The sequence below is a fragment of the Pongo pygmaeus genome, chromosome 6 (assembly GCF_028885625.2).
Source record: "Pongo pygmaeus isolate AG05252 chromosome 6, NHGRI_mPonPyg2-v2.0_pri, whole genome shotgun sequence".
Lineage (NCBI taxonomy): Eukaryota > Metazoa > Chordata > Mammalia > Primates > Hominidae > Pongo > Pongo pygmaeus.
Genome location: NC_072379.2, coordinates 56,450,278 through 56,476,855, shown reverse-complemented (window position 1 = coordinate 56,476,855; position 26,578 = coordinate 56,450,278). Strand labels below are relative to the sequence as shown.

The 26,578-nt window shown below is 46.7% G+C and overlaps 1 protein-coding gene across 3 annotated transcripts in view; it reads left to right on the top strand.

Annotated features, from left to right (window-relative positions):
* Window positions 1-4,771: 4,771 nt before the first annotated feature.
* The window catches only part of MTURN (maturin, neural progenitor differentiation regulator homolog), a 28,034-nt gene continuing 6,227 nt past the window's right edge, over window positions 4,772-26,578 (top strand). The window contains exons 1-3 of one of the 3 annotated variants that reach the window (XM_063667416.1): window positions 5,128-5,260; window positions 7,222-7,322; window positions 16,147-16,269. In XM_063667416.1, coding sequence (XP_063523486.1) covers window positions 5,134-5,260; window positions 7,222-7,322; window positions 16,147-16,269 — 351 coding nt within the window. In that variant the 5' untranslated portion in view covers window positions 5,128-5,133. Of the gene's footprint in view, window positions 5,261-5,847; window positions 6,237-7,221; window positions 7,323-16,146; window positions 16,270-26,578 lie in introns of those variants that run through there. The other 2 variants (XM_063667417.1, XM_054494654.2) reach the window with 2 other exon arrangements.

The following is a 26,578-nucleotide window of genomic DNA, read 5'->3' as shown; positions in this document are numbered from 1 at the left end:
GCAGCTTCTGGCTTAGTAAATTACCTGGATACACACCTTTTCCTAGAGGAAATCCCACATCTTCGTAGGAGATCTGGTGTAATGGTCTTGGGACCCCTCTCTAGAGGATGAGCTAGTATCACTGGGTCCTAGTAAGTTTCAGCAAATATAATAGAGACAGAACTGTCATCATTATCAGAAAAGTAACAGAGAAAAATGTTAAAACAATGGTTTTGTGACCTTAAAGTCTGTGTTAGTCTCTTAGCACCACTGCTAAGGTTTTGCTGAAAGGGATGTTTTGTGTGTTGGGCTTCACTGAAGGAAGCCCCTGAAAGTGTTCAGAAATAGGGAAAATGAAAAGCTGTTCCAGCTGAAAATATAGGCAAGGGGGAATCATTGAAGAAGACAGAATATTGAAGTGTTCAAATGAATAAAGAAGCTAAAAACTAAATCATAAGTATTTTTGTTTCTTTGACATATATAAAAGGAAAATGTTTACCAGGTGAATGTGATCAGCTAGGCATGTTTTGAAGGCAATTGTAGCCAAAATGTAACCCCTAACTCGCTCAAATTCTACATCCAAACCTTTCAGAGGAATGTCCAAAAAAGAAATAATTTTGTAAAAACTAAGGTTGGAAGATTCAGAAACAAAATTCAGAATGAATTTTCCTAGCCCCAGAGTAGGAAGGCTGAAAGAAATCCTATTCCAGAGCTTTACTGGGCATTTGGGGTAAATCACAATGACTCATTTATATAGATCTTCAACTTTTGCTCATCTTCCAACTTGATTTTCTTTCAGACTCTAGTTGCAGTGACACATAAACTTTGGCACAGGCTTAACTCATGTCTGCCCTCTACTTATCCTCCCCGCCCCACTGCTGGGCTCACTGTTCTGGAGCACAGTGCAGGGAGAAGACAGCTCTCATCCTTCCTGTGTTGCTCTCTTGGGAGTTACTTCTCCAGATCCTATGGTCTGTTCACCTCTCCCATCACCACTGTGACAAATCAAACACCTCTCTGCTGTCCACTGTCTCCTGGAACCTGGGGTCTGCAGTCCCTCTTGATACAATGAGATGACCTTGCGCTCAGGTGAAGGGTGAATGTGGAACCAGCTACGCTTCCCTCTCTACCTACCTCCTCCTACTGCATAACCACAAGGCTATGTGGATGGAGCAAATTTATCAAAAAGTAGGGCTAATTTAACGGACTTACAACATACGAGTGAATCAAAGGTCAAATTATATGTTAACATAAAACTTACACTAGAATAAAAGCCATGGAGAACTTGAGAACAGAGATGGGCAAAAGAGTCAGCATTAGCAGGACAGTCTAGGGTGGCCTTTGCATTCCATACTGAGCTCCTGATGTCCTAGCCAGTGGGGTTTGAATATGTCTCCTCTTCTTGCCAACACACATCTCCCAAAGGCAAATGGTGATTTTCAGAGACAGCAAAGCCCAGATTTCTATAAATGAACAGAAACGTTCCTTAAATACAATGAAGACTGTACAACTCTGCCTACTGGTGGGGATAAGTTTTTTTGTTTGTTTGTTTTGTTTTTTGAGATGGGGTTTCCCTCTGTCACCTAGGCTGGAGGGCAGTGGTGTGATCATGGCTCACTGTAGCCTCGACCTCCAGGGCTCAAGGGATTCTCCCACCTCAGCCTCCCAAGTAGCAGGGACTACAGGCACATGCCACCATGCCCAGCTAATTTTTGTATTTTTAGTAGAGACAGGTTTTCACCATATTGCCCAGGCTGGTCTCGAACTCCTGGGCTCAGTGATCCACCCACCTTGGCCTCCCAAAGTGGTGGGATTACAGGTGTGAGCCACCATGCCTGGCTGGGGAGAAGTTTTAATTTTCCTTCTACTTCCAAACCATGGCCAAAGGCTATGGGAACACAAGAAAGGGGGTATGGGAGCCCCTGGTGTTTCTTCACCTACTGGCTGCACAAAACACCTGGCTGGAGTTCTGAAATGACCACTGCCCTGTGCATGAGGCCTAAATACACCCCTACAACCTGGGATGCCTCACAGGACTCTCCCCAAGCAGGAGGGAGGCAGGGCAAAGGTTTATGATCTTCTTAGCTAAGCAACTGGTGGCTTTACCAGTTGTTCTAAGGAAACAAAATTTCAAGCAACTTCTGCAGATGAACTTTCCAGGATGAATTTCAGCTGCTTTATGTGCACACCCTTTCCATTAGTTAGTAAAAATGACCAAAACACGACTGTTGCAAGACTTTTCTCTCTAAATCTGTGGTTCTCAAGTAGGGGCAATTTTGCACTCAGGGGACATTTGGCAATGTCTGGAGAAATTTTTGCTTGTCACAGTGGAGAGAGGGGAGGGTAGAGGGAGATGCTACAGGCATCTAGTGGGTGGAGGCCAGGGAATGTGGCTAAAAATCCTGCAATGTGCAGGACAGCCTCCAACAACAAAGAATTTTTGGCTTCAAATATCAATAGTGCTGCTGCTGAGAAACCCTGCTCTAAAGACTTGGAAAAAAAATGAGATTTAGGTTCATCTGTGACCAATATTACCAATCATATCACTCCTGAGTTTTACTTTAAAAATTAATTAGCTGATCTTCTTACACATCATCCCTAAGAAGTAGATTAAGAGTAATAATGGAATTTACTGAGTTCTTACTATGTGCTAGGTTCTGGGATAAGGACTTTATATACTTTATCTCACTGTTGTCCCTGTTTTCAGAAAAGAAAACTGAGCTCCGAGCAATGAAGGAAGTTGCAGATGTACATAAAACTTAAAATGGCAGAGGGAGGAATCAACACAGACATGGAGTTCTGAAGCTTTTGCTGTTGCTCTCAATGCATTTCTAAGGAAACCCAACAGTATCCATTTCATTGACCAATTGCTTTGTACCCAAAATTCTATTTTTCATAGGAACTTTTCATTTTCTGACAAAAACTATTTGTTAAATAAACATAACTTCATAATGGTGATCACATCACTTGGAGCAAATTTGACTGATACATTTTAAAACACATGGATTAAAAAAAAAAAAACTCCTTCTTTCCCGGAAAAGGAAAAAAGGAATGTATTTTTCATATTTTCATCTCAAATTTAAGGAATTCATTTTTGGAACACATATTATGCTTTAAATGGTGGTGCCAGGTAAAACTGCAAGGAAGCTTGTGCTATCTGGAGACACCCATGCTTTTTTTTTTTTTAAGGAACATTTTGTAACTTTACAACGGCATATTGCATTTTTATATTCATGTGCCTGTCTCCTTCATTGTCCTGTGTTATCAGTTTTCTACTGCTGCACGAAGAATTTAAACAGACCTAACAGCTTAAAACAACACCCATTTATTAGCCCACAGTTCTGAAAGTCAGAAGTCCCAGCACAGCCATGGCATCACTGGGTTCTCGCTCAGGTTCTGCCAAGGCTGCAATCATGGTAATAGGCTCAGTTCTTGTCTGGAAAAGACAACAAGTTTGAGAAAAAAATCTGCTTTTCAAGCTCATTCAGGTTGTTGGCAGAATTCAGTTCCTTGCAACATTGGCCTAGGCAAGTAATTTATGACTAAAACCCCAAAGGAAGTGCAACAAAAATAAGAATAGATGGGCCTTAATTAAACTAAAAAGCTTCCGCACAGTAAAAGAAATAATCAGCAGAGTAAACAGACAACCTACAGAATGAGAGAAAACATTTGCAAACTACACATCTGACAAAGGACTAATATCCAGAATCTACAAGGAACTCAAACAACTCAACAAGAAAAAAAAAAAACCCCATTAAAAAGTGGGCAAGGGACATGAACAGATATTTCTCAAAAAAGACATACAAGCGGGCAACTAACATATAAAAAATGCTCAACATCCACTAATTATCAGAGAAATGCACATTAAAACCACAATGAGATACAATCTCACACCAGTCAAAATGGCTATGATTAAAAAGTCAAAAAACAACAGATGTTGGTGAGGGTGCAGAGAAAGGGAAACATATATACGTGTTGGTGGGAATGTAAATTCGTGCACAGTGCCTGGTTCAGAAGACACACTTTAAAGAAAAAAGCTGGCTGAGTGTTTATAACGTGTCTGTGTCTGTAGTGTTCAAGTCCTGCGGGCGAGGACCCTAGTGCATTTTCTGCAATCCAGTAATGCCTGTCCAGTACATGGCAGCCAGTGAGCACTCAACAGGTGCGATCGTTGGGCCACACACTCATGTTTTAAAATGTGCTTTATCCTCTTGACCTTTTTAGGTTATGCAATGTGAATTCTAGCTGAATAATACTGGAGCCAGTCTTATGAGGTTCATTTCTAAGAAATATTCAGCTTTACGTAACGCAAATAAAAAATCACACATGCCCTTCCTTTGCAAGTGAACATTCATATTAGTGTCTGATAAATGCATTAAGAAGACACATTCCCTTAAATCAATCGGAGAACAGAACTTTGGTTTCTGCAAAAAGAAAAACTCCCTTTTCCCTAGATTTTCTCAGCTCCTCCACTGCTAGCCCCAGACAAAGTCCAAGTTATCTGCAGTTCTATGGCCTCCCTTGCATTTAAATCGCATTTGGGTAAACGCTTCCTGGGCTTTCTAACTCCACAGATAACGCTAACTAGGTATTGGGCGCTCGCACCACTTCCAGGTAACCCGCGGAGTTGCGGATGCCAGGCTCGCGCTGTGACGTCACCGGGCTCGCAGGCCGCGGCGCCGTCTCAGGCTCCGGTGATTGGCTGGGGCCCATGACGTCACGGCCCGCGGCGGCCCCGCGATGGCCAGGGCCCCGGGATGCTCCGGGTTTGTTTAAAAATAAAGGGGGGCGGGAGCGCCCAGGAAAATCCGGGCGCCCGCGGGGGTGCCGGCCGCCCCTCCCGCCGCCCCGCGTCCCGGCCCGGTCGCGCCAACCCCCCCACGGAGGCCCGCAAGGGGGCGGGGGGAGGCGGGGCGGAGGAGGAGCCGCGGGCGCGGCGCCGCGCTGTCCCCGGCAGCCGCCCGCCCCACTCCTCACCGCATGTAAACAGTCCCAGCCGGCCCAGCCCGGCCCCGGAGGAGCCCGTGCAGGCCGAGCCGAGCGCCGCGCTGCCCGCCCGGGAGGAGGGCGCCGAGGAGCGGGAGGGCGGGCGGCGGCGGGAGGCGGGCGCGGGGCCGCGATGGATTTCCAGCAGCTGGCCGACGTTGCGGAGAAATGGTGCTCCAACACGCCCTTCGAGCTCATCGCCACCGAGGAGACCGAACGCAGGATGGATTTCTACGCCGACCCCGGCGTCTCCTTCTATGTGCTGTGTCCGGACAACGGCTGCGGCGACAATTTTGTGAGTGCCTGGGGGAGGGACCGCCGGAGCCGGCGGGAGTGTGGACGCGGCGGTGCGTCCCTGCGCCCGAGCTCCCGCGTGGTGGGCGGCGGTGGGCGCCGAGTGGGGGGGCGTAACCCGCGCCCCGCGCCCCGCGTGCTCCGTCGGGGAAGCCCTGGGCCGGGCGGCACGGGCTCCGCTCCCCGGGTGGGGCCCGGTGGGCGGCGGGCAAGGCGCCCGGAGGATCCGGGGAGCCGGGTCGGGGCGGGAGGTGTGGCGTCCCCCTGAAGGCCACCCCTCTCCCCGCTGCTGCGGGCGCCGTTTCGGGAACCCGACCTCGCGGCCCGTGCGCGGTGCCTGGCGTGGAGCATCCCTGGGGTGTGGGTGTCACCCGCGTCGGACCAGCCCGGGCTGGGGCGCACGGACCCTCCAACAGGAGCCCAGGTCCGGAGCTTCCCACATCCAGGCGTCCCGTCCGGGATAGGAATCCCGCTCGCCTCCGGTGCCCAGCCTCGGCTCCTCGCATTGCCCCTCCCAGGAGAACCCCACTCCCCGCCCTCGCTGGTTAGTCCTTGCACTGCCTATTTGGACACAAAGCTCTGTCCGTACTAGCGATGCCCGATCTCTTGGACCTTCTTTGCGGAATTACACCCCGGATCTTAATACGCACGCGCGCCTGCGCATACACCCCAACACACACACACTCATGCTCACACCCTCACCCTTACACGCGCACACTCACGCGCACACGCGGGCACGCCTCTCCCCCTGCCCCCGCGCTGCCCTTGCCGCCTCTCTGAGCTGCCCGAGAGGTGTGTGTGGCCCGGGCGGGTTCTCTCCAGCCGAGGCGGTGACCCTGGCCCTGCTGAAGCCCGTCGGCTTGTCCAGATGACGGGGAATCCCCTCAGCCCCGGCTCAGAGGGACCGGGAACTGGGACTGCGGTGTCCAAACCTTCCACTTTGAATCCTGCACCCACCTGGGATCCCGGCTCAGGCAGTTGAGGAAGGGGATGCGGAGGGCAGGGGAGTCGGGGTGGGAGGGGTGGAGTAGGGCGAGCACGGTGCTCATGAAGTGTTTGTAAGGTCGGGGAATAAATAATGATCCCCAAATGTAAGATGGAGGCGGCCGTGGGCGCGGGTGACCGTGTGGTCGCCGGCCTTGTGGGCGGAGGTGAGGCGGTGCAGGGCGCGGCCTGGTGCAAGGTCCTCAGGTGGGGGAGACAAAGCTGGGCCGTGGTCCTGCCGCCGAGCGCCCTGACCACCTACGGGAAGTTCGCGAAGGAGTTGGGGAGACTGCAAGACCGCCTTTCTTGTTCCTGGAGAGGTGAAGGCTTGTGTATGCCTGGCCAATAAAGCATTCCCTCCGCCCACACGCACCCCCTGAGGAGGGCAGGGATCCACCTGGGCATTCCAGAAGTGCCACTCCAGAAGAGGGATGGCCTTGTGTGGCAGCCAGATTTGAGTTGTGGCTCTGTGACTGTGCTCAAATACCCACCCTGAGCTCAGTTTCCACATCCAAAAAATAGGTATAATAATGCCAGCACCCAGGCGTTCATATAAGTAACGCATCGAATAGTCCCTGACACACAGCAAGAGCCCCACAAATTTGGGGTTAGAGACCTGGGGTTTCCCAGAATTTAGAGCTTGTCTCATTTTTTAAAGAGCCTTGGTTTTCCCACCTGTAAAATGGGGCTAATCAGAATGCCTCCAGAAGAGCCAACTGAACAATAATATTAATGCCTGTAAGCTCATCTTAACTGTAGGTAAAGTAAGTAAATAAGTGTTCTTTTTGGAAGGAGTGGGTGATCATTAAAAAGGTATTCACTCCATTGCAAAAGTGTGAGAAAGCCCCCAGGATACAGTGGAAAGGGCACCAGAATCCCTTTCCACTGTAAAATGTTAGGGTTTGGCTAGGGTCCCTTCCAGCTCTGGGCTTCCTTCATCTGCCAGCGTCCTTTCTCCCTCCTGACCGTGTGAAACAGGGCAAGAATGGCTCATGGTTCTGGATTTCACTGGGAGAAGCCCACACAGCCTTCCTGCTGGGACCGCCCAGGCCATACCCAAAGAAATGACTCCAAAGACAGTAAGTGGGCCAGGAAGACAAAAGGCTGTTCTCTTGCCATGAATATGTGTATCCAACCATCGTTCAGAAGTAAGAAGTATTATATTATTTGTATCAGGCCTTTCTCTTGAGGCCACCCATATTTTAAATATTTTCCCATCTGCATGAGAAAAATGCTTGAAAGTGTCATGTAAACTGACACTTTAAATAGAATAGATAGATAGAGGATGGGGGTGGGCAGATGATTCCTTGGGTAGAATGGAACTTTCTCCAAGTTCTGGAGGCTCTAATGGACAAGATGCCAACCTCAGGAGTTTTCTTAGCCAGACCTCTTGAATCTGTCGCAGGCCAGATTTGTCAAGCTAGTGTTTGCCTCTAATAAGTGTCCTGCCTCAGTTCTTTTCTTTTTCCCAGGAAAATGTGTTAAGCACTAGACAAAAATGTGAGATCAATGGAATTTCTATCAGTTGAAGGACTTAGCAATAAGAATGTCTACATGAGCATTTCTCAATTTACAAAAGTATTTCCACATAATTCATTCATTTATTCATTCATTCATTCAACAAACATTTACTGAGGGTTTACTTTGTGCCAGGCGAGTGCTATCTGGAATACAAATAGGGTCTCTGCCTTCATGTTCCTGGGGCGATTTTTACTTGTCTAGGAAGCAGTGTGGTGTGGTGGTTAAGCACACAGGCTGTAGATCAGACTACTTGGGTTAACACCTCAGCTCCCCACATTTGTGTGCCTTGGGAAAGTTATTTAACCCCTCTATGCCATACTTTTGTTTTTCTTTTTCTTTTTTCGAAACAGTCTTGCTCTGTTGCCCAGGCTGGAGTGTAGTGGCGCAATCTCGGCACACTGCAACCTCCGCCTCCCGGATTCAAGTGATTCTTGTGCCTCAGCCTCTCCAGTAGCTGGGATTAAAGGCGTGCACCCCACGCCCAGCTAATTTTTCTAAAATAGTAGAGACAGGATTTTGTTATGTTACCTAGGCTGGTCTCGAACTCCTGGGCTCAAGTGATCCTCCCACCTTGGCCTCCCAAAGTGCTGGGATGATAGGCGTGAGCTACTGCGCCTGGCCTCTATGCCATACTTTCTACATGTGTAAAATCGGGATGATAATATTAGTACCTCCTGAGCAGAGTTGTTTGAGAACAGTGTCTAAAGTAGGGCCAGCTTAGGTAGTCTAAGCCACTGTCATTTTTCATCGTATCTCCTAATTTGTCTCCTTGCTTATAACCTCCACCTCACTCTTACTGTAGTACTGAAGTGGGGGTACTAAATAGATCCAAAATGACTGCTTGGGGAGACTGACTCTAAGCCACTGTCTACCCAGCAGTCATTTTGGATCTATTTAAAATATAAGCCAGATCATGTCACCACTATTCCCCACCTCAGCTGAATTGACATCCCATCTTTTATAATAAAACCTAAGCCCTTGCCCTGGCCCCAAGCCCCCACATGATCTGCCTTCTTGCCACACAGACCCTGCTAGTCCTCAGACGTGTCAAGCGCATTCCTGCCTCAAGGGCTTGGCACTTGCATTCTGTCTGCCTAGAACCCTCTTGCCCCAGATCTTTACACAGCTGGCTCCTCGATGCTCCTGAGGCCCAAGAGAAACCTTCCTGACCACATATTCTTTCATCTCACTCTCTTTTATTCTTCCCATAGCACTCGTTAGACTTGGCATTCTCTTTTTGGTTTTCTGCCACCCCCACTAGACTCTAAGCTTCATGAGAGCAGAGGCCTTGTCTGTGTTATCACTGTGTTCTGGCATTTGGAGCAGCATCCAAACATGGTGGGTGCTCAGTACGTATCTGTAAGGATGAATAAATTATAGTCTAGTGTAAAAGACATGACAAATGTCAAGAATTCCATTTCGAAGAATAATAATAATAACCATCACTTATGTTCAGTTTACTATGTAGCAGACGCTGCTCTCGGCACTTTACATATGCCAATTCATTTAACTTTAGTACTCTCACATAATTATATAATCTCTATAATTATCTCTGTTTTACAGAGGAAGAAACTGAGGCATGGCAAACTTCACTAACTTTTCCACAGTGAGTAAGTGGTAGAGCAACTTGAACTACAGCCCTGTATTGAATGCATGGTATCACAGGAGTGACAACAGGGGACCCAATCTAGACTGGGTTCGAGGGTCGCTTCTTATTGGGCCTCACAAAAATTCATTGAGGTAGATATTATTATTCCCACTTTATAGGCAAAGAAACCGAGGCTCAGGGAGTTTAAGAGACTCATCCAGGACTGTACCACTAAGAAGTGACAGAGGAAGGACTTGAGCCCAGAGGCCTGTCCTCTCCACCATGCAGAATGGCCCAGAGGCAGGGTCAGGCCAGTAGTTCCAGGGGCCCGTGGTCAATGACGCCTGTTTATTTTTCCTCCATTTTGGGTCCCTTGCACACTCTTTCCCTATCTCACTCCACAGGCCATCCTGTCCATGCCGACCCTTTCCAAACTGTCCCTCTGCCTGGGACCCCTCTCTGTGGGCCCCATGATCAGGGCCTGGGGTGAAACAAAGCTGCTAGTGCTCTGTGTGTGGAGGGAACTCAAGGGCATGGCCACCCTGCCTGGCTCTACGGGTTTGACAAGGGAGGGCTCCTGGCCTTGGTCAGAGGGGTCCAAGGAGTCCTTTCTGCCAACTTGGAAGGTCCTTCGGGGCTTGGTAGGCTTGGAATGGGGTGTCAGCAGCCACTTGGATCCAGATAAACAGAGGGGCACTCCTAGGCACGGAGCACCAGCTGCGTTCCTTCCTTGTCTTAGGCCACGAGAAATCAGGTCTCTGAACAAAGAGCACTGCCCAGCCCATCTGGGGGCCTGGATTCTGATGGTTGCGGGAGAGAGGGAGGGATTCATTTCCCAGATTGCCCAGCCTTTCCTGTCAGTCCAATCAAAGACATGTTGGACTCTAAAATTTCGTATAGTTTAATCCTGCCTCAGCACAAGAACAAAGGTAGTAATGATATTATTAAAGAAAAAGGCTTTATTTATTGCAGGACTGTGATTTAATTTTACATGTGTTTATAGAGGGGTGTGTGTGTGTGTGTGTGTGTGTGTGTGTGTATATATCCCCATTTGTGGTCTGAACACATCTTTATTAACTATGTGATCAAATAACAGCCTTCTTATTTGGATAAAGAAAACAGAACTTATTTAAATGAGATTGAGTCACGCTTATGTGCTGGTATAGTGGAGAGAAAGTACTTTCTTGTGTGATTTAAACTCTGCCCTGTTTCCTCTTGTGTGAGATAGGGACAGTCATGCCTGTATTACATGATTAGTGTGGTGATGAAATGAAGAGCGGTGCATGTGATGTGCTCAGTAGACATAAGGCATTCCACAATGGCCGTGCATGTTCATATAGAGAGGTTATTTCTGGGAAAATGATAGGTCCTTTGTATATTTTTTGAGTGGTAGTCATGAGGAGAGTAGTTATGTTAATATGAGCTCAAGCAGATGGGCGTAAGCGCTTATTGGGTCCGTGCTAAATGAGAGTCAGTCTACAGGTTGTCCCCTGAAATCTTTAGGTTCCCCCTGTAAATATAATTATTTTCTGTGACTTACAAATGAACACACGAGGCTCAGGTTAAACATTGTGCAGAGTGTAGTTGAAAGGGTATACACTCCTCCGTTGACATTCTGGCTCTGCCCTTGTTCCCTGTGTGACCACAGGCAAGTTACTTAACCTCTCTTCTGAGCCTCAGTTTCCTCACTGGTAAAATGGGTCAGTGGCTGACACACAGATTGGGCTAGTCTTAGGTATGGCCAGCTGTGCTCTTCCCACCATGTGTGGTGGCTCACACCTGTAATCCCAGCACTTTGGGAGGCCAAGGCAGGCGGATCACCTGAGGTCAGGAGTTCGAGACCAGCCTGACCAACCTGGTGAAACCCCGTCTCTACTAAAAATCCAAAAATTAGCTGGGCTTGGTGGTGGGCACCTGTAATCCCAGCTACTCGGGAGGCTAAGTCAGGAGAATCACTTGATCCCGGGAGGCAGAGGTTGCAGTGAGCCGAGATCGCACCACTGCATTCCAGCCTGAGCGACAGAGCAAGACTCCATCTCAAAAAAAAAAAAAAAAAGAAAAGAAAAAAAGAAATATGTTGGGAGGCATGTAGTGGATTGTAGCTTTTATCTTTTTCTGCCATCTGTTTCCAGGACAAGAATCAGGGTTTTGTTCTGGTATTTTATTTTGGAGACAGGGTCTCACTCTTGCCCACGCTGGAGTACAGTGGTGTGATCAGAGCTCACCGTAACCTCGAACTCCTGGGCTGAAGCATCCTGCTGCTTCATCCTGGCAAGTAGCCAGGACTACAGGTGTGCACCACCACACCCAGCTATTTTTCTTATTTTTTGTGGAGACTGGAGTCTTGCTCTGTTGACCAGGTGGTCTTGAACTCCTGGCCTCAAGCAGCCCTTCTGCCTTGGCCTCCCACAATGTTGGAATTACAGGTGTGAGCCACCAGGCCTGGCCAGGGATCCATTTTGGATTCAGACACACCAATTCAAAGTGGACTCCCTTGGTACCGAGTGGCAGAAAACCCCCACTTCAGTACTACAGTTAAGAGTGAGTCCCAGAGCAAGGGCCCCAGAGGGAGGAGACACAGGAGTGTGTTCTTACCTCCCCTGCCACCCCTACCCTGCTTAAACACCAGGAAGTCCAGCTGCATACCCACCAGGATTTAGAATAGTAGGGGTGCACACATTGTGCTCCCCCAAAAATGTCTGTAGGATTGAACTACCTTAATGACTGGAGACCACTTTTTGATAAACTGGATATTCCGATCTACATTGTACAAAACAGGAAGGTGCTCATTTTCCTATTTGCAGGTGACATAGTTATATTATCTTAAGCTGGGCAAGCTTTTATGATAAACTCTGGCCTGACTTCACAGGAAGAAGGGTCACAGATGGCCTGTACTCAAATCAAAGTGCTTATCGGATTTTCTGTAGGAAAGAGTAGACCACTCAGGCCAGGTTCGATGACAGCCACTTCACTGCAGCTCAGGCCAACCTGAGATTTGGAGTTGGCTATAGTCAGTAATGGCAATTGCTGTAGTTCTCCCGGAAAGATATTTAAATGTCACACCACCCCCAACCCCCTTCAAATATGTAGTTAGCCAAAGTTCTGCTGTGCCCATGGTTCTCAAAGTGTGGTCCCAGAACCAGCCACATGAGCATCATCTGGGAATTTGTTGGAAATACATATTGTCAGCTCACTGAATAGTTCATTAGCTAAATAAACTGATTACCAAGCAGAGGTGGATACATTGCAATTCTGTTATTGTGTTTGAGTGATACACTTTTCTCAGTTAACTTTGCAATTTAAACTCTGCCCCCCCCAGCACCCAACTCTGATCCACGCTGAAGCTTGAGAACCGCTTCCCTCTACTCCCTGAAGCCTTTCCAGGCATTTCTCCTTTTGTCCAAGGGAGTCCTGCAGGCTGCCGACGCTCTGACTACCGCCTTATTGGAGAATCAATACTTTCCGTACCCAGATTCATGTTTGCCAGGGCGTTGCATTGTTCAGAGCTAGAGGTTCTCTGATTCCTGCTATAGTTTTTTTCCTGGTCAAAATGACTATTTGGTTACACATGCTTAAAATATTTTCCAAGTTGAAGTTACTGTGGCCACGCCCAGTGGCACAGGACTCCGGGCCTTCAGTTGTCCATTTGTCTTTGTACAGGACTAGATCCTGTTTTCAGGAGCACCAGCCCTGCCCATAGATGGTCTCTCTGCTCCCCTTGGTTTTGGAATGGGCCCCTGTATCTTCCTAAGAGAATAACCGCTCTGCCTCCGACCCCCTGCCTGTTAATTTTCCTGAAGAGCACGTCTGTTTTATCTGTGGACACTACCTCATGAGATTGATAGTGCCTCTTTCTTTGCATGGACTACTTAGAAAGCTTTGCTGGCAAATCTGTATCCCATCTGTAGCAAGTAGCCAGGCCCTCATACCTTGCTCTGTTTGTCCTGGTCTCACTCTTGGATCTTATTTCCCTCCCTTTGTCTTTTTTTTTTTTTTTTTTTCCAATGACAGACTTATTTTTTTAGTTCATTTTGTCTTGTATCCCGTGATACCTTGCCAGCTGCCTAGATTCATTTTGAAAGGAAGGAATTTAAATGGAACACTTCCTTGTTATGAGATACAATGGATATGAGACAACTAGCATTTAGTAAATGATGTCTTTTAAGTGACCGTGTATACCCGGATCTGAGTCCAAACCCCATGCCACTCTATCATGTGGACAAGGATTCAGTTACAACATTTTTTAAACCCCAAAACCTAACAGAACTGGTAATACAGGTGGAGATAGCCAAATGAAGGAAGTTTAGACAGAAGGCCCTTTCGTGGGTATTAACTCTTCCTTCAACATATAGTCCTAAATTGCTCTAAAAGGAGAGTAATGGAAATTGTGGCGTGAACAATCTCTTCATGAGGTTAGAAATGCCTTAGAAACACTTAGCTAAATATACTGTCTGATTACCAAGCAGTGGTGGCTACACTGCAATTTATGATTCTGTTATTGTTTGAGTGATACACTTTTCTAAGTTTACTTTGTAATTTAAAGCCCAGATATACTTACTTTTTAACAAAGTAGGTTTACAAGCTTTTCATAGGTGCACCTGCTTCTGAATTAACCTCAACCCTAGTTGCCTCAGGCAGTGCTCTTAGTGAGTCACATTGGGTGTCTGATTTACTTATTGTGTGACCATAGCCTTGTGGCAGATGGTAAGCCCACCCCTTCCCTTCCGTCTCCCCCATCCTCCTGCAGATGCAAAGGGGGAAAGAAGGTACTTATGTCCACCATTTACTGAATATTCACTGCATGCCAGCCAGGCACTGTGCCAGGCACTTAACTCAGCTTTTAACTCTTTCTGTCATCTTCACAGGTCTACAGAGGACAGGCTTCAAGTTTTTGAAATGTGGTGCTAGATGTTAATCCCCTCTTTAACTTGGATAATAATTTGAAATAAGCTGGAACTTTTACACATTTGAGTATGAAAATGGATGCTGAGCAGAACTTACTAAGTAGAACTTTTGTTGTTCTTCCAGAATCTCCACTGATTAAGAATCAAGTGGCATAATGGATATACAAGTACTTTGTACTATTACACTTTTGTACAATGGAAGAGACTATTACATAAATGACATTGTGGTGGTTTGACAGCTTTAAGGGTCTCTAATTAGTAGGGAAGAGCATTTGAGCTGTTCACTAAAGGTAGAGAGCCCAGATGTTGTCTTTATTGGGTTGGGGAAGCCTCTAGAGAAGGCTGCTGGCATGAGAGCAACGTGTGTCGAAAATGGACCTTTACAACTATGAAACACAGATAATTGGGGTATAAAGATGGTACATTGGCACCTAGTTATTCTCATTTGGATCTGAGCAGTATTTTAAGTCTATAGGTCTAGTTCTCAGAAACCCTGCAATGAGAAGGAGAGGAAATGTGTTTATTGAGTGATAGGGATATGGGGCAAGTGTGTGCTTGGCATGGACCATATCTCCACATAAGTCTCATATCCTGCTATCTAGCCCCTGCATCTTGTTCTTATCTGCCAGATGTCTTTCTTTCTCCCAGACCTCAATACTTTTTTTTTTTTTTTCTTGCCAGTGTTTAGCCATCCTGGATCCGTCCCCACTAAAGAGTGATTCTTGGTACCTGACAGATACTCTGATGTTACCCTGGAAGCCCAGTGTCCCTGACTTGCTTAGATATGCAGGGCAGGGTCTTCTGCATTAAGAATGCTCAAAACTATTTCTTGTCCTTGTTCCAGATCTTTGAACATTTATGGGAGAGGCTTGCCTAGTCTTAAAGATGTGCTAAAATGGATATCCTCACATGGAAAAAAGCCTTACGCAACCTTCAGAAAAAATAAAACCTAGACTGGGCCTGGTGGCTCACGCCTGTAATCCCAGCAATTTGGGAGGCTGAGGCAGGTGGATCGAGACCAGCCTGGGCAACATGGCAAAACCCTGTCTCTACCAGAAATACAAAGAATTAGTCGGGTGTGGTGGTGTGCACCTGTAGTTCCACCTACTTGGGAGGCCAAGGTGGGAGGGTCACTTGAGTCTGGGAGGCAGAGGTTGCAGCAAGTTAAGATCATGCCACTGCACTCCAGCCTGGGCAACAGAGCGAAACCCTGTCTTAAAAAAAAGAAAAAGAAACAAAAAACCTAAAACCAATCTCCTCTTAGTATGTGTTAGATTGTGAAATGATGCTTCGGTATGATGTCCTCATAAAGCATTTTAGGGAAGGGAAGTTTTCCTTTGTTTTCCAGTGACATAGTGGTGACTTGGTGGGTTCTCTTAAGTTATTTGCATTTGGAAGTAAATTTACCACCACACCCACTCACAGGCCGATCTGGATAAAGAATGTCTTGTTCCAAGTTAATGCTTACAAACTATGCTTAATTAATCTTTCAGCCATAGCTGAAAGCAAAGTTAAGGATTTTGAAGGCAAAGGCTCTGGTTTCTCCTTCCCCATGTCTGAAAACCGCCTTTAGCCTGCACAAGCTGAACAGTGGAAATCATTGGTGAGGAATGGCCACCCACTGCCCTCTTTACTGTGTAGGAGCAGATCTGATGACGAACAGAGCAGGTGAGGTATGGACCAAAAGCTTGGGAGCTTCTATAGATTAGACATTTTTTCATCCCTTTCAACACAAACAAATCAAGAACGCATGTATGAATTTTACTGTAGAATGGAGGCCTTCTTCAAATTGATGTTATTAAGAAAATCTGCTTGGCTTTTCTGAACTTCACACTGAGTGTAGTGACTGTGTGTCTTTGTTTTCTCCTTCCGTCGCCCGTGGGCACGCAGCACGTGTGGAGTGAGAGCGAGGACTGCCTGCCTTTCTTGCAGCTAGCACAGGATTACATCTCCTCCTGCGGCAAGAAGACGCTCCACGAAGTCCTGGAAAAAGTCTTCAAGTCTTTCAGACCTGTAGGTGCCTGCTTGGCTTCTCACCACAGCTTGTTTTCTATGGTGATTGTGTTTAGAATAACAGGGGCGGTGGGGAAGGTGGGCAAAACCTGGGATGACTAATTGTTTTTCTCTTGTCTGTCCTGTGGCTTAGAGATAGCAGCCAGTTATAGGGAGGCCGAGGGCGGGAGGAGGGGGACGGGATGTGACACAGCTGTTTGCTGCAGGGATGATGGTTATTTCTAGCATCACTTGAGTTGAGAATCCCTGATGGGGGGGAAGCAAACAGATCCTTTATGAGACAACTGAGTATTCCTGTTCTCCTCCAGGAGACTTAGAACCATGGCACTTGCAAGTCCGATGGAGGTTCTTTTATAATAGTGGGGCGTATATTTGGGGATTGCTGGGAAGCTATATACAGGTTATATTAATACCTCCACGTTTGTGGGTATGGAAAAGGATGAAACTGGATACTGGCTCTATTCTTTTCTATTTTTAAAAAGTCTCTGTTATGAGCTACTGTTGCTTTGTTTTCCCCTTTTGGGATTTAGGAATGTGTATTTCTGTGGCTAGCGGACAGGCTGTTTTCATTCTAGCTGATAAACCTTTAAAATGAATGCTCACTTCTATTTTGAAGATTACCTACTTCCCTTTATCTTCATTGGAAGATAAAGTCCCATCACCAGTGTCTCAGTGTTTCCCCTAAGTTCGATTCCCTGCCCACTGTAAATACTGCACGTGTTCAATGGTATTTGCTAGAATTTCTATTTATTTTTCAAATCTGTTTTAATGCTGTCTCCTTCTCTGCTGTGTTTTTCAAGCTTGTCTTCTGTTCTTTGAACATAGTAAGCTTGGTTGCATAGTAGACTGTGTCTGATGATATTTCATTTTGTAAGTCTGTTTGGTCTTCTTTTGTTTCTGCTAGTTCTCAAACCTGGTGTCTTGTTTCTCTGTGTGTGGGATTATCTTTGTATGCTAGTTATTGTATTTGAAAGTTTACATGTAGGAATAAAGTGAGGCCTGAGATGACAGTCCCTTACTCCAGAGAGGATTTCTGTTTGCTTCCGTCAGGACTTGGGGGCCTATTAGTCTGAGACACCTTAGCACAGTTTAAGGCTTGTGGTTCTCTGATGGCTCCCGGGGGTGAGAAGGCGGATGCGGGTCTGGCCTCCTGTGGCTCCTCCTCATTCTGAGGGTGTGGGCCTCTGGGGGCCCAACTTCAAGTGGGGATGGTGTATAGTCTGCTCCTTTGGAAGACTCTAGCTGTTAGAGTAGCCCAAGAAAGCCCTGAAGTTTCTAGCTGCTGCTTCCAGGTCAACAAATGCCCTCAGGACAAAAGCAGCTTTTTATGTTTGGCTTACCTGTCCTGGTTAATACTTTATATTTAAGAAGGTATTTTTCATATTTAATTCAGCTTTTTTTAGTCATTCTCAATGAAAGAGTTGGACCCAGTCACTTTGTGCACCATTATAAGAAATGAGATTTCAGTGGCTTTTGTCACTCTGATTTGCTTAAGCAAATGATAGAAATCAAATAGAGTGACGAAAACCACTGAAATCCCTTTTTGTTTGTTAATTTTCTAAGCCAGTTTGGCACATTCAAAATAGATACTTAAAAGTACCAGTCTGTCCCACATTCATTCATTCAATAAATATGTATTGGGTACCCACTGGGTACATGGCACTGTGTACTGCATTGTTCCTGGCACTGGAACTAAAGCATGAGAAGCTTAGATCTCACAGAGCCTGTGCTCCAGTGAGGGGAGACAGGATAGACAAGGACACACGTAATGTCGTGAAATGATGCTAGTAATTAAGTGCCAAAGAGAAAGGAAAGAAATCAGGGAATGGGGTAAAAAGTGTCAGGAGTCCTGGAATTTTTGAGTAGGGAACCAGGGAAGGCTTTGCTGAGAAGGTGACATTTGAGGAAAAACTTGGAGTACAGAGTGGGCTGTGAGAAAATCTAGGGGAATAGCATTTTCAGTAGAGACAGCAGCAGGTATGAAGGCCTCGGGGTTGGACAACACCTGTGTCCGGGGAGCAGGAGCGGCCAGTGTGGCTGAAGGAAGTAGAGAGAGGTGAGCTGGAGGAATTCCAGGAGTCACAGAAGGACATGGGCTCTTACTCTGGAGTGATGGGGAGCCCCCCAAGGGGTTAGGCAGAAGAGGGATGTGACCTGACTTCACATCTTGAAAGGCTCCCTCTGGTGACTGTGTTGAGAATAGGCTGTGTAAGGGGAGGGACAGAGAGGCCATTGAGGAGGCCATTGCTGTCATCCAGGTGAGAGGTAGTGGTGGCCTGGACTGGGACGGTCACGGCAGAGGCAGGGTGAGGGGTTGGATTCTGGAGATACCTTGAGAGTAGATCCACCAGCAAGCTGGACTTGCTGGTGGATCAGAAGTGGGATGTGGGAAAAAGGGAGAGAAGGATGACTCCTGAATTTCTTGCCCAAGCAGTGAAGGGAATGGCGTAGTCATTTACTGAGATGGGGAAGGCTGTGGGGTCGGGTGGTGGGGAGTTTGGGGTTGGTAATGTCAGAGCTCAGTTTTGGACATGTCACTGTTTTAAATGCCTGTTAGACATCGAAGAAGGGAGATCACATTAGGCAAAATTAAAAAGAAATGGATTCCTCTAAAATTTAACCAGAAGAATACCTGTTAGCACATGAGGTTCGCTTTGCAGCAGGTTTCTCACTCATTGGCCTGCCGCCAGCTGCTCTTTGTGGGTGTTGTCTGTGGTGGCAGGCAGCCTCCCCTCCCTGCAGAACTGGCTCACCTGGGAAGGGGAGCTCCAGCTGGGAGTCACTGTGCTGTTTTTCTTTACCGAGGCTCTGGGTGTATTTTGGCAACCAGGCTAGCCACATGTAAATGAGGAAACAAATGCGGTCCAAAAGAAATCCAGATGCGTAGCTGAGAGCAGTTGGATTGGTTGAGGATGTTCTTCTAGGTGGCGCTGAGATGTGTCACACAGGCCCACAGCTTTGGTTTGCTGTTGCTGGGCTTCCAGGTTTCGTTTCTGAAGTGGAGCTTTTTACCCTGTGGGCAGGGATGTGGCTCCGCAGGTGAGGAGGCGTTGACCTGGCACAGCATGCCCTTTGGTGAGAAGGTTTATGGGCTGGGCTGCCCTCTGGCAGGGCCTGTTTGCCCCTGAGGGCAAGGCTGGTGGGAGGCACCTTCCTGGGCTGGTAAAGATGAAGTGCTGAAGGCCTCAAGTTTCTCCCAGTCAGGATGCACCCCAGACTGGATGAGAGGGAGCGTCACAAACCCGAATAAAGGACCACAGAGATCCCTGGAGAAACTTTGATACTCTCCACCTCCACCAAATAGAGCACTGCTTCCCAATGGCACCATTTATCTGTTTGTTTTATATAAGGGAGGTTTGTTAAAAATAAGACATAGGTAGGGGTTTTGTTGCTGTCATCACAGTTGAACGTATCTGTTGAAGAAACGCTTACCCAAAAGCTACAGGTTATCAAGTGGGTAAAACCAGCACATCATTTCCCTGAAAATACATGGGAATCTGATCAATCAATGCAGCTGCTTTTTTGTTTATCATGGGCCAGCCCCAGGAGGAGTGTTTTTGCCTTCATCTTAGAGCAGTCCCCTGCTCTGCCTACTGCACTCTGCTGGTTCTTGGGAGAGCTATTTCTGCGAGCATGTTCTGCAGGGGGTTGCTTGTCATCTCTTAACCCAATTATGAGGGAACAGGTACTACAGTCATGAAGAACCCAAGCTCCGTTGTCAGGCTACCAGATTTAAGTCTCAGTTCTACCACTTGCTGGCTGTGTGACCTTAGACAAGTTACTTAACCTCTCTGTTTCTCCATTCATTTGTAAAATTAGAAAATTAATGATGATAGTTCCCTTAGGGTTGCAGTGAAGATTAATGGAGTTTTTGTTGGGTACTCAGTACAGTGTGTTATCCACGGTAGGCACTAAGTCAATGTCAGTATGATGTGGATGGGATGAGGATACTAGACAAAATACTGTAGAGAAGTGAGCAGGTTACCATTTGGGGGAACCTTAGATTGTTGGTGGAGAGAGAAAACAATTTGCTAAGTGGTTTCAACATGAAAAGGCATTAGAAGGGTAAGTCAAAAGTTTATCAACACTGGTTTTGGTAAAATTACAAGCATTCACTGAGCACCTGATCCACATGACTCACTGTGTTAGAGGCCAGGACTCCAAGGAGGACCAGTGGATGCTCCTGTCCTCCCAGAGGGGCACGTGGCCAAAGCGCTCAGGGTTATGGATGATTTTTTATTTTCTTCTTTTCCACATTTTCTAAGTTTTCTATGATCACATTATCAGAAAATATATTTTTTAATGAAACTCTGTGGCTTCCAGTGTATTTGAAGGGCTAGGAGTATCAGTGTGAGCAGGCTCATTGAGGAACAAAGCCAGGCAGTGGCTTCATGAGGAGGTGGGACTGAAGAATAGCAGGATCTAGATGTGCTCAGAGCAGGGGCAGGGCTGGCCCAGGAGGAAGTCCAGGAAGGGTCCATCTTGGCTGCCTCAGCTCCATTTCCTTAGAAATGGCTCCATGTGGTAGAAGGTGGATCAGCTCTGCCCTGTCTTGCTCCCATGCCGTGTGGCCTCTAACAGGTACACTTGGCCTCAATGTCCCCAGCTTTAAAATGGGGGCAATACTGATTTAGCTGTCTTGTGGAATCATGGGGAACTTTGAAATCAGACTGAGAACCCAAAGGATTGTCAAAACCCAGACACTCTGCTAAATTTAGTCTCAGTTTCTGGCTCCTAACAGGTATTAGGAAATGTTTATTGGATGGGTAGATGACTGTGGATGCAGCTGGCCATCTTCCCTCGAGTGACCCACACTCTACTCCACTCCAGTGACCTCCTACTTGCTAATGTTGATTGCTCAGAGAGGTATGAGTTTTACCTAGTTTTTCTTGCTACTGGCATGTCATATCCAAATGGCACATGTATGCAAATGACAATGCCAGGCAGGCTGTTGTTGGCACCCACGAGCAGGTACTGCTACTTGTAGTGGTTTCAGAAACCCCCATCAATCACTTTGGTAAGCATGAGTTGGATAATCGTCAGAGCCTTGCATTTTTCTTAAGTGACCCTCCATTGACAGTTGCTGGTCATACATGATTGAGCTGGAGAATGAAACAATGATTATGGACCTAAATAATGGTGATCATGCCGTTCAGTTTTCCCCACCATCTTTTCATGTTTTATATTTAGTGTCAACTGACAGACTTACTGCTGGGTAGAAAACAGTTTACAAGAGAAGAAATAGCCTACTATTTCCAATTTAGCAGTGAAACTAGACTTTATCTTTGCCCTTTCGAATTCTCTCAAAGTGTTATGGGCTTAACAAGGAACTATTGCTTCCTTGAGTGTGTTCTTCTTCTCCTTAGCAACGCTGTGGACATTAGGGTCCTGAGTCCCCTGTTGCTCTTGCAGTTTTGTGTGCTGTTTGGTTGTTGCTTCCATGGCCCGGCCTGGAGTTGGGTCCCGTGGTCCTTGTAGATTCTCACTCAATTGGCCCGAGTCCTCTCCTGGGCTTGCCGTGTGACTCTGCGTTTCTTATCTCAAGAAGGAGAGACATTTCTGCCAGAAAAATCCCCCTAATTCTGGTTCACTGGCATGAGCAAGATTGATATTTTCAGTTTGCCACAAGTGGCTGGAGAGCTGCGGGTTAAATCCCACAGGAAAATCCTGTGTCCCAGAAAAAGTCCAATTCTTGCCTCTACTCATGGAGTCTGGTCAAGAGCCTGGAAAAGAGAAAGAATCCACCTGTGAGAAGCTGCCTGGGTGGGTCAGGGAAAGTCTGATGAGAAGAGATTATGCACACATGTGGGTTTCATAATAAACATTGAATATTGACAGTTTATCTTTTTTTCTTTTTTCCTTTTTTTTTCCTCACTCATGTTATGAACATTCAAACCATCCTCTTTTTTAGAAAGTATGGTGGCCTCAAAAGGTAAGAGAGTGCCTCCTCCTGCCCATTGTGCTACATCCATCTTGCCACCCTTTTTCCCTTAGGGTCAGGAAGACTGACTGACAGACCAGGACCCCACCAGGTGTTTCTCTGTACCGCCGGCATCATGATCATGAAGATAAATGGTGCCACATTTCCCAAATGCTTTAGAGTCCTACCACCCTTGGCTCTTGGACTAACAGTATTCCCGTCACCTGGGAGTGTGTTAGAGATGCAGAATCGGGTCCCACTTGAGACCTGTTGAATCAGCATCTGCATTTGAGGTAGATTGCTGAGCACATTATCCACACCTACACATAGTGAAGGAGAAGAGAGACTGCCTAAGGGGAGTCCCTGGAAGGTGCATACAAGGATCTCTGAAGCCACAGGGCACTTACTCGATGCACAAAAGCCGTGGTTGATTGGCTGTGCTCTCCAGGGTACAGACACCACCTCCCCTTCCTTTATGAAGACCTTCTAGCCCACTGTGCTGAGTGCCCCTTCCAGAGACAGTAGCTGCTAAATGCCAGCTCAGTATGGCCTCGCATAGTTTACACTATTATCCAAAAGACCTGGAGTTGGCCCTACAGATAACAGATACTCTCTTGGGTCTGAGGAACTGAATTCTTCAGAGTTGGCAGTTCTGCCTTTCGGTTGCAACCTGTTTGGATAGATGGGCCCCAGCAGTGCTTATGTGATCACTGATAGCTCACAGGAAGCTTTGTGGACAGTGAGACCCTGGAAATGCCAACTCTCTTGTCCAGAGTGAGCATAAACTATTTTCCCAGTCAGCTGAAAAAAAATTCACTGAAATAGGAATAAATGATTGTAACTGTCAGGAATAATTTAAATATACCAGTCACTTTCATTTTTTGGCCCACCTTTTCGGTATGAGAATGTGTGGTTGCACTAAAAGCCAGGGCTCCAGAATTCTTCCCAGTCTGTGTGTACGCCTGTCTCTTCTTCTTGACTGTTGAAAATTGGGATCCAGAAGTTAAATTTAGATTTGCCCACCATAGGTGGGATTAAGCATAGAAGTGAGGATGCTAGATTACTACATATCTGTAAGATATGTCCCTTAGAATTCCAGGCAGTCTGTTTCTGGTGCTTTCTATCCATGCTTCCAAATTGTCCCTCCTCATAAATTTAGACATTAGCATTTCACATTGCATTTTTAAAAAAGATTTATTCCCCAGCGGAAAACATTGAAACCTCCAGCTAATAGGAACAGCATTAACAGCTGAATGGGAGTCTCCTGGGTGGCCTGGTGGGTAGGGATGTAAAGTCTGCTGTCAGATCACCTAGGTTTGAATTGAATCCTGGCTCTGCCACTTACTGGGTGACTCTGGGCAAGTTACTCAACCTCTCAAGGTCTTATTTGTAAAAGGGGGACAATAAAAGTATTCAACACAAGGTTATTATGAGGAGCAAAGGAATTAATGTATGTAATTCTGCTTAAGACAGTGCATTTGCAGTGCCAAACCCCCTTTTTATTTTATTTTATTTTATTTTTTAGACGGAGTCTTGCTCTGTCGCCCAGGCTGGAGTGCAATGGCACGATCTTGGCTCACTGCAACCTCTCTTCCTGGTTCAAGCAATTCTCTCACCTCTGCCTCCCGAGTAGCTGGGACTACAGGCACACGCCACCATGCCCAGCTAATTTTCATATTTTTAGTAGAGATGGGGTTTCACCATGTTGGCCAGGCTGGTCTCGAACTCCTGTCCTCAAGTGATCTGCCCGCCTCGGCCTCCCAAAGTGCTGGGATTACAGATGTGAGCCACCGTGCCTGGCCTAAACCCCCTTTAACCTCAGTAGGGAAGGCACCAGGTTCAAGAGGCCGAAGAGGAGACCCAGAGCCAGCAAACGAGACACGGGGTTTTACTGTACTGACATACAGGGGAGAGAGTCCAGCAGCAGGGGCTGGGCAGGAGAATCGCCTTACATGCAGTCCAGTGGCGGCAGGCTGGACAGAAGAACCACGTGGTCCCGTGGTGGTGGGCTGGGCAGGAAAACTGCAACCTCCTGCAATCAGTGTGCATTGTATATAGGATTTTCACTCAACACCCTCCCTCTAATGACCTCCACCTGGCAACATTCATTTAACCCAGAACTCAGGGCCGATTTTAATCCCCTATAACGAACCATGTTCCCTGGGATAGGCCATAGGCTCACATGTTTCTTATAGATAAGGAGTGACTCTCTTGGCCACTCCCAGTTTCCCTAGCTCCTTAGAGATAATATAACTCGATCACGTCACATCACATCACATCACATCACATCACATCACATCACATCACATCACATGTAGTTATGTAAGGCTCCATAGTTTGCAGATCATGGCCGCCTTCAATCTCTCATGTCACTCCATAGTTACTCTGTGAGATAGAGCAGGTATCGTGGCACTTTACAGAGAAGGACACTGAGGCTCAGCAAGGTGGTGACTTGGCAGAGGTCTCCAGCTAACTAGAGCTCTGGCCTCTGGACTCTAGTGCCAGTGTCTTTTTCCACACACCCTCTCAATAAATCTGTAGACCCTAAAATAAGGTGCCTCAAAAATCCAGAAGGCCACAGAGAACTGCCTCTCCTCTTTCCCCTTTCCAGAAGGGCAGTGAGTGAGCAGCTCTTGAAAGAGCAGTCAGAAAACTTCCAGCCTGGGGACCTGTCAGTAGGTGCGTTGGTTTCATCTGAGGTAAGGTAGGGAGCTGGAAAAAGGAACTGCAGAAGAGAGGTGGTCATGGCTACCTGCTTGGTTTCCTGGGTCTTTTTCAGTAAGGCACCACCCTAAGCTGAAGAGAGGGAGGGTGTTGAGTGCTACCTATGGTTTGGGTCAATATGAATCACCTAGGGGTGTTATGGAACAGAATCACCCATGGTACATCTCTTTTGGATAAAGACGGCAAATATGCAGATGCACACCTCAGCTGCACCCTTTTCATGCAGGACAGCCATTGCTAGTTGACCACAGTGTTTTCCACGGGGCCTCAGAATCCTGAAACTCCAGGCCTCCACACCCTGTCAGGTCTGTTAAGTGAGAGGGAACCAACTGGTCATTTCTCTTTTAGTGACATCCCTTCAATACAATGAACAATTATATATATTGTTTAGGTGTTTAGGTAATTTTGGAGTTCCTAGTGGTGGCAATAGTATTTATATTTTACCAGCTATTTAAATGTTACCACTTATTTGACACTTTCACCTTGCTATGTCACTGAGCAGCTCTCCAAATAAAAAATTGACCACCAAGTGTAGTCATCGACATGCCTTACAATTAGTTATCTTTTCTCTCTTTAGAGGCAAACTTTGTTTTTTATTCCGTTTACTAAAATCTGGAAGAGAGACAGGAGCCGGAAAAAGAGACTTGCTTCTCCCAAGCACACTCAAGATTGGAGCACCCTCTCCGGGGAGCTGAGAGCGCTCTTCCTGCCCTTCCCCTTTACATCTGCAGAGTCTCTGAGGCAGCTGCGGCATGCCCAGCTCTAAGGGGCGAGCATGTGTCTGCAGTTGACTGTGTACGCCTTGGCAGGCCACATGCAGAGTGTGACCAACAATGCCTAGCAGATGATTTTGTCCTGAATGTGTTCATAGGGCACTGGGAGACCTGGGAGATCTGCAGCTGGAGAACTTCAGAGTGAAGGCATTATTTTCATCAGGACTCCGCTTTCTCTTTCCCCATTTCAGCAGTGGGTGGGAGTGAGACGAAGGGGGTGGCAGGACACCAGGGAGGCAATGCAATTGAACAGAATGGTCAGTCTTCTTTTTACTGTCTTGATGCAGTTAGTGTTTAGATCATTAGGGCCACTCAGTGAAGGTGCTTGAAACTGATGGCCCTGGACACCCCTATGTAAGAAGTCCTAGGGCCACAAACAGACTGTAGATCTCATGAAGGCACCAGGAGACAGAAGCCTGGTTATCACAGGCAGGCCTGACAGCTAGGGTTGTGGCTTCCTGCCTGCACCAGGGGGTGGTGTTCATATTGATCAGGCCTAGCAAATGGCACTTGGTTTCTAACCAAAGACCAGCCAGTGCTTTAAAAAACAATGTTTATTTTGAACTTCCCACATAATTATATAGCAATTGGAAAATACAAAAAGATAAAAAGGAAAAAATTACCCATAATCTCACAATCTTAAAAAAAACTTAAAATTGGGGTGTATTTTACTGAAGTCTTTTTTCTATGCATAAGTGTATAAATTTTAAGAACTCCGGGTCAGGTGTGGTGGCTCATGCTTGTAATCCCAGCACTTTGGGAGGCCGAGGCAGGAGGATTGCTTGAGTCCAGGTGTTGGAGACCAGCTTGGGCAACATAGTGAGACCCTGTCTCTATTAAAAATATATAAATATATATACATACACACATATATAAAGAAACTCTGGGCCGG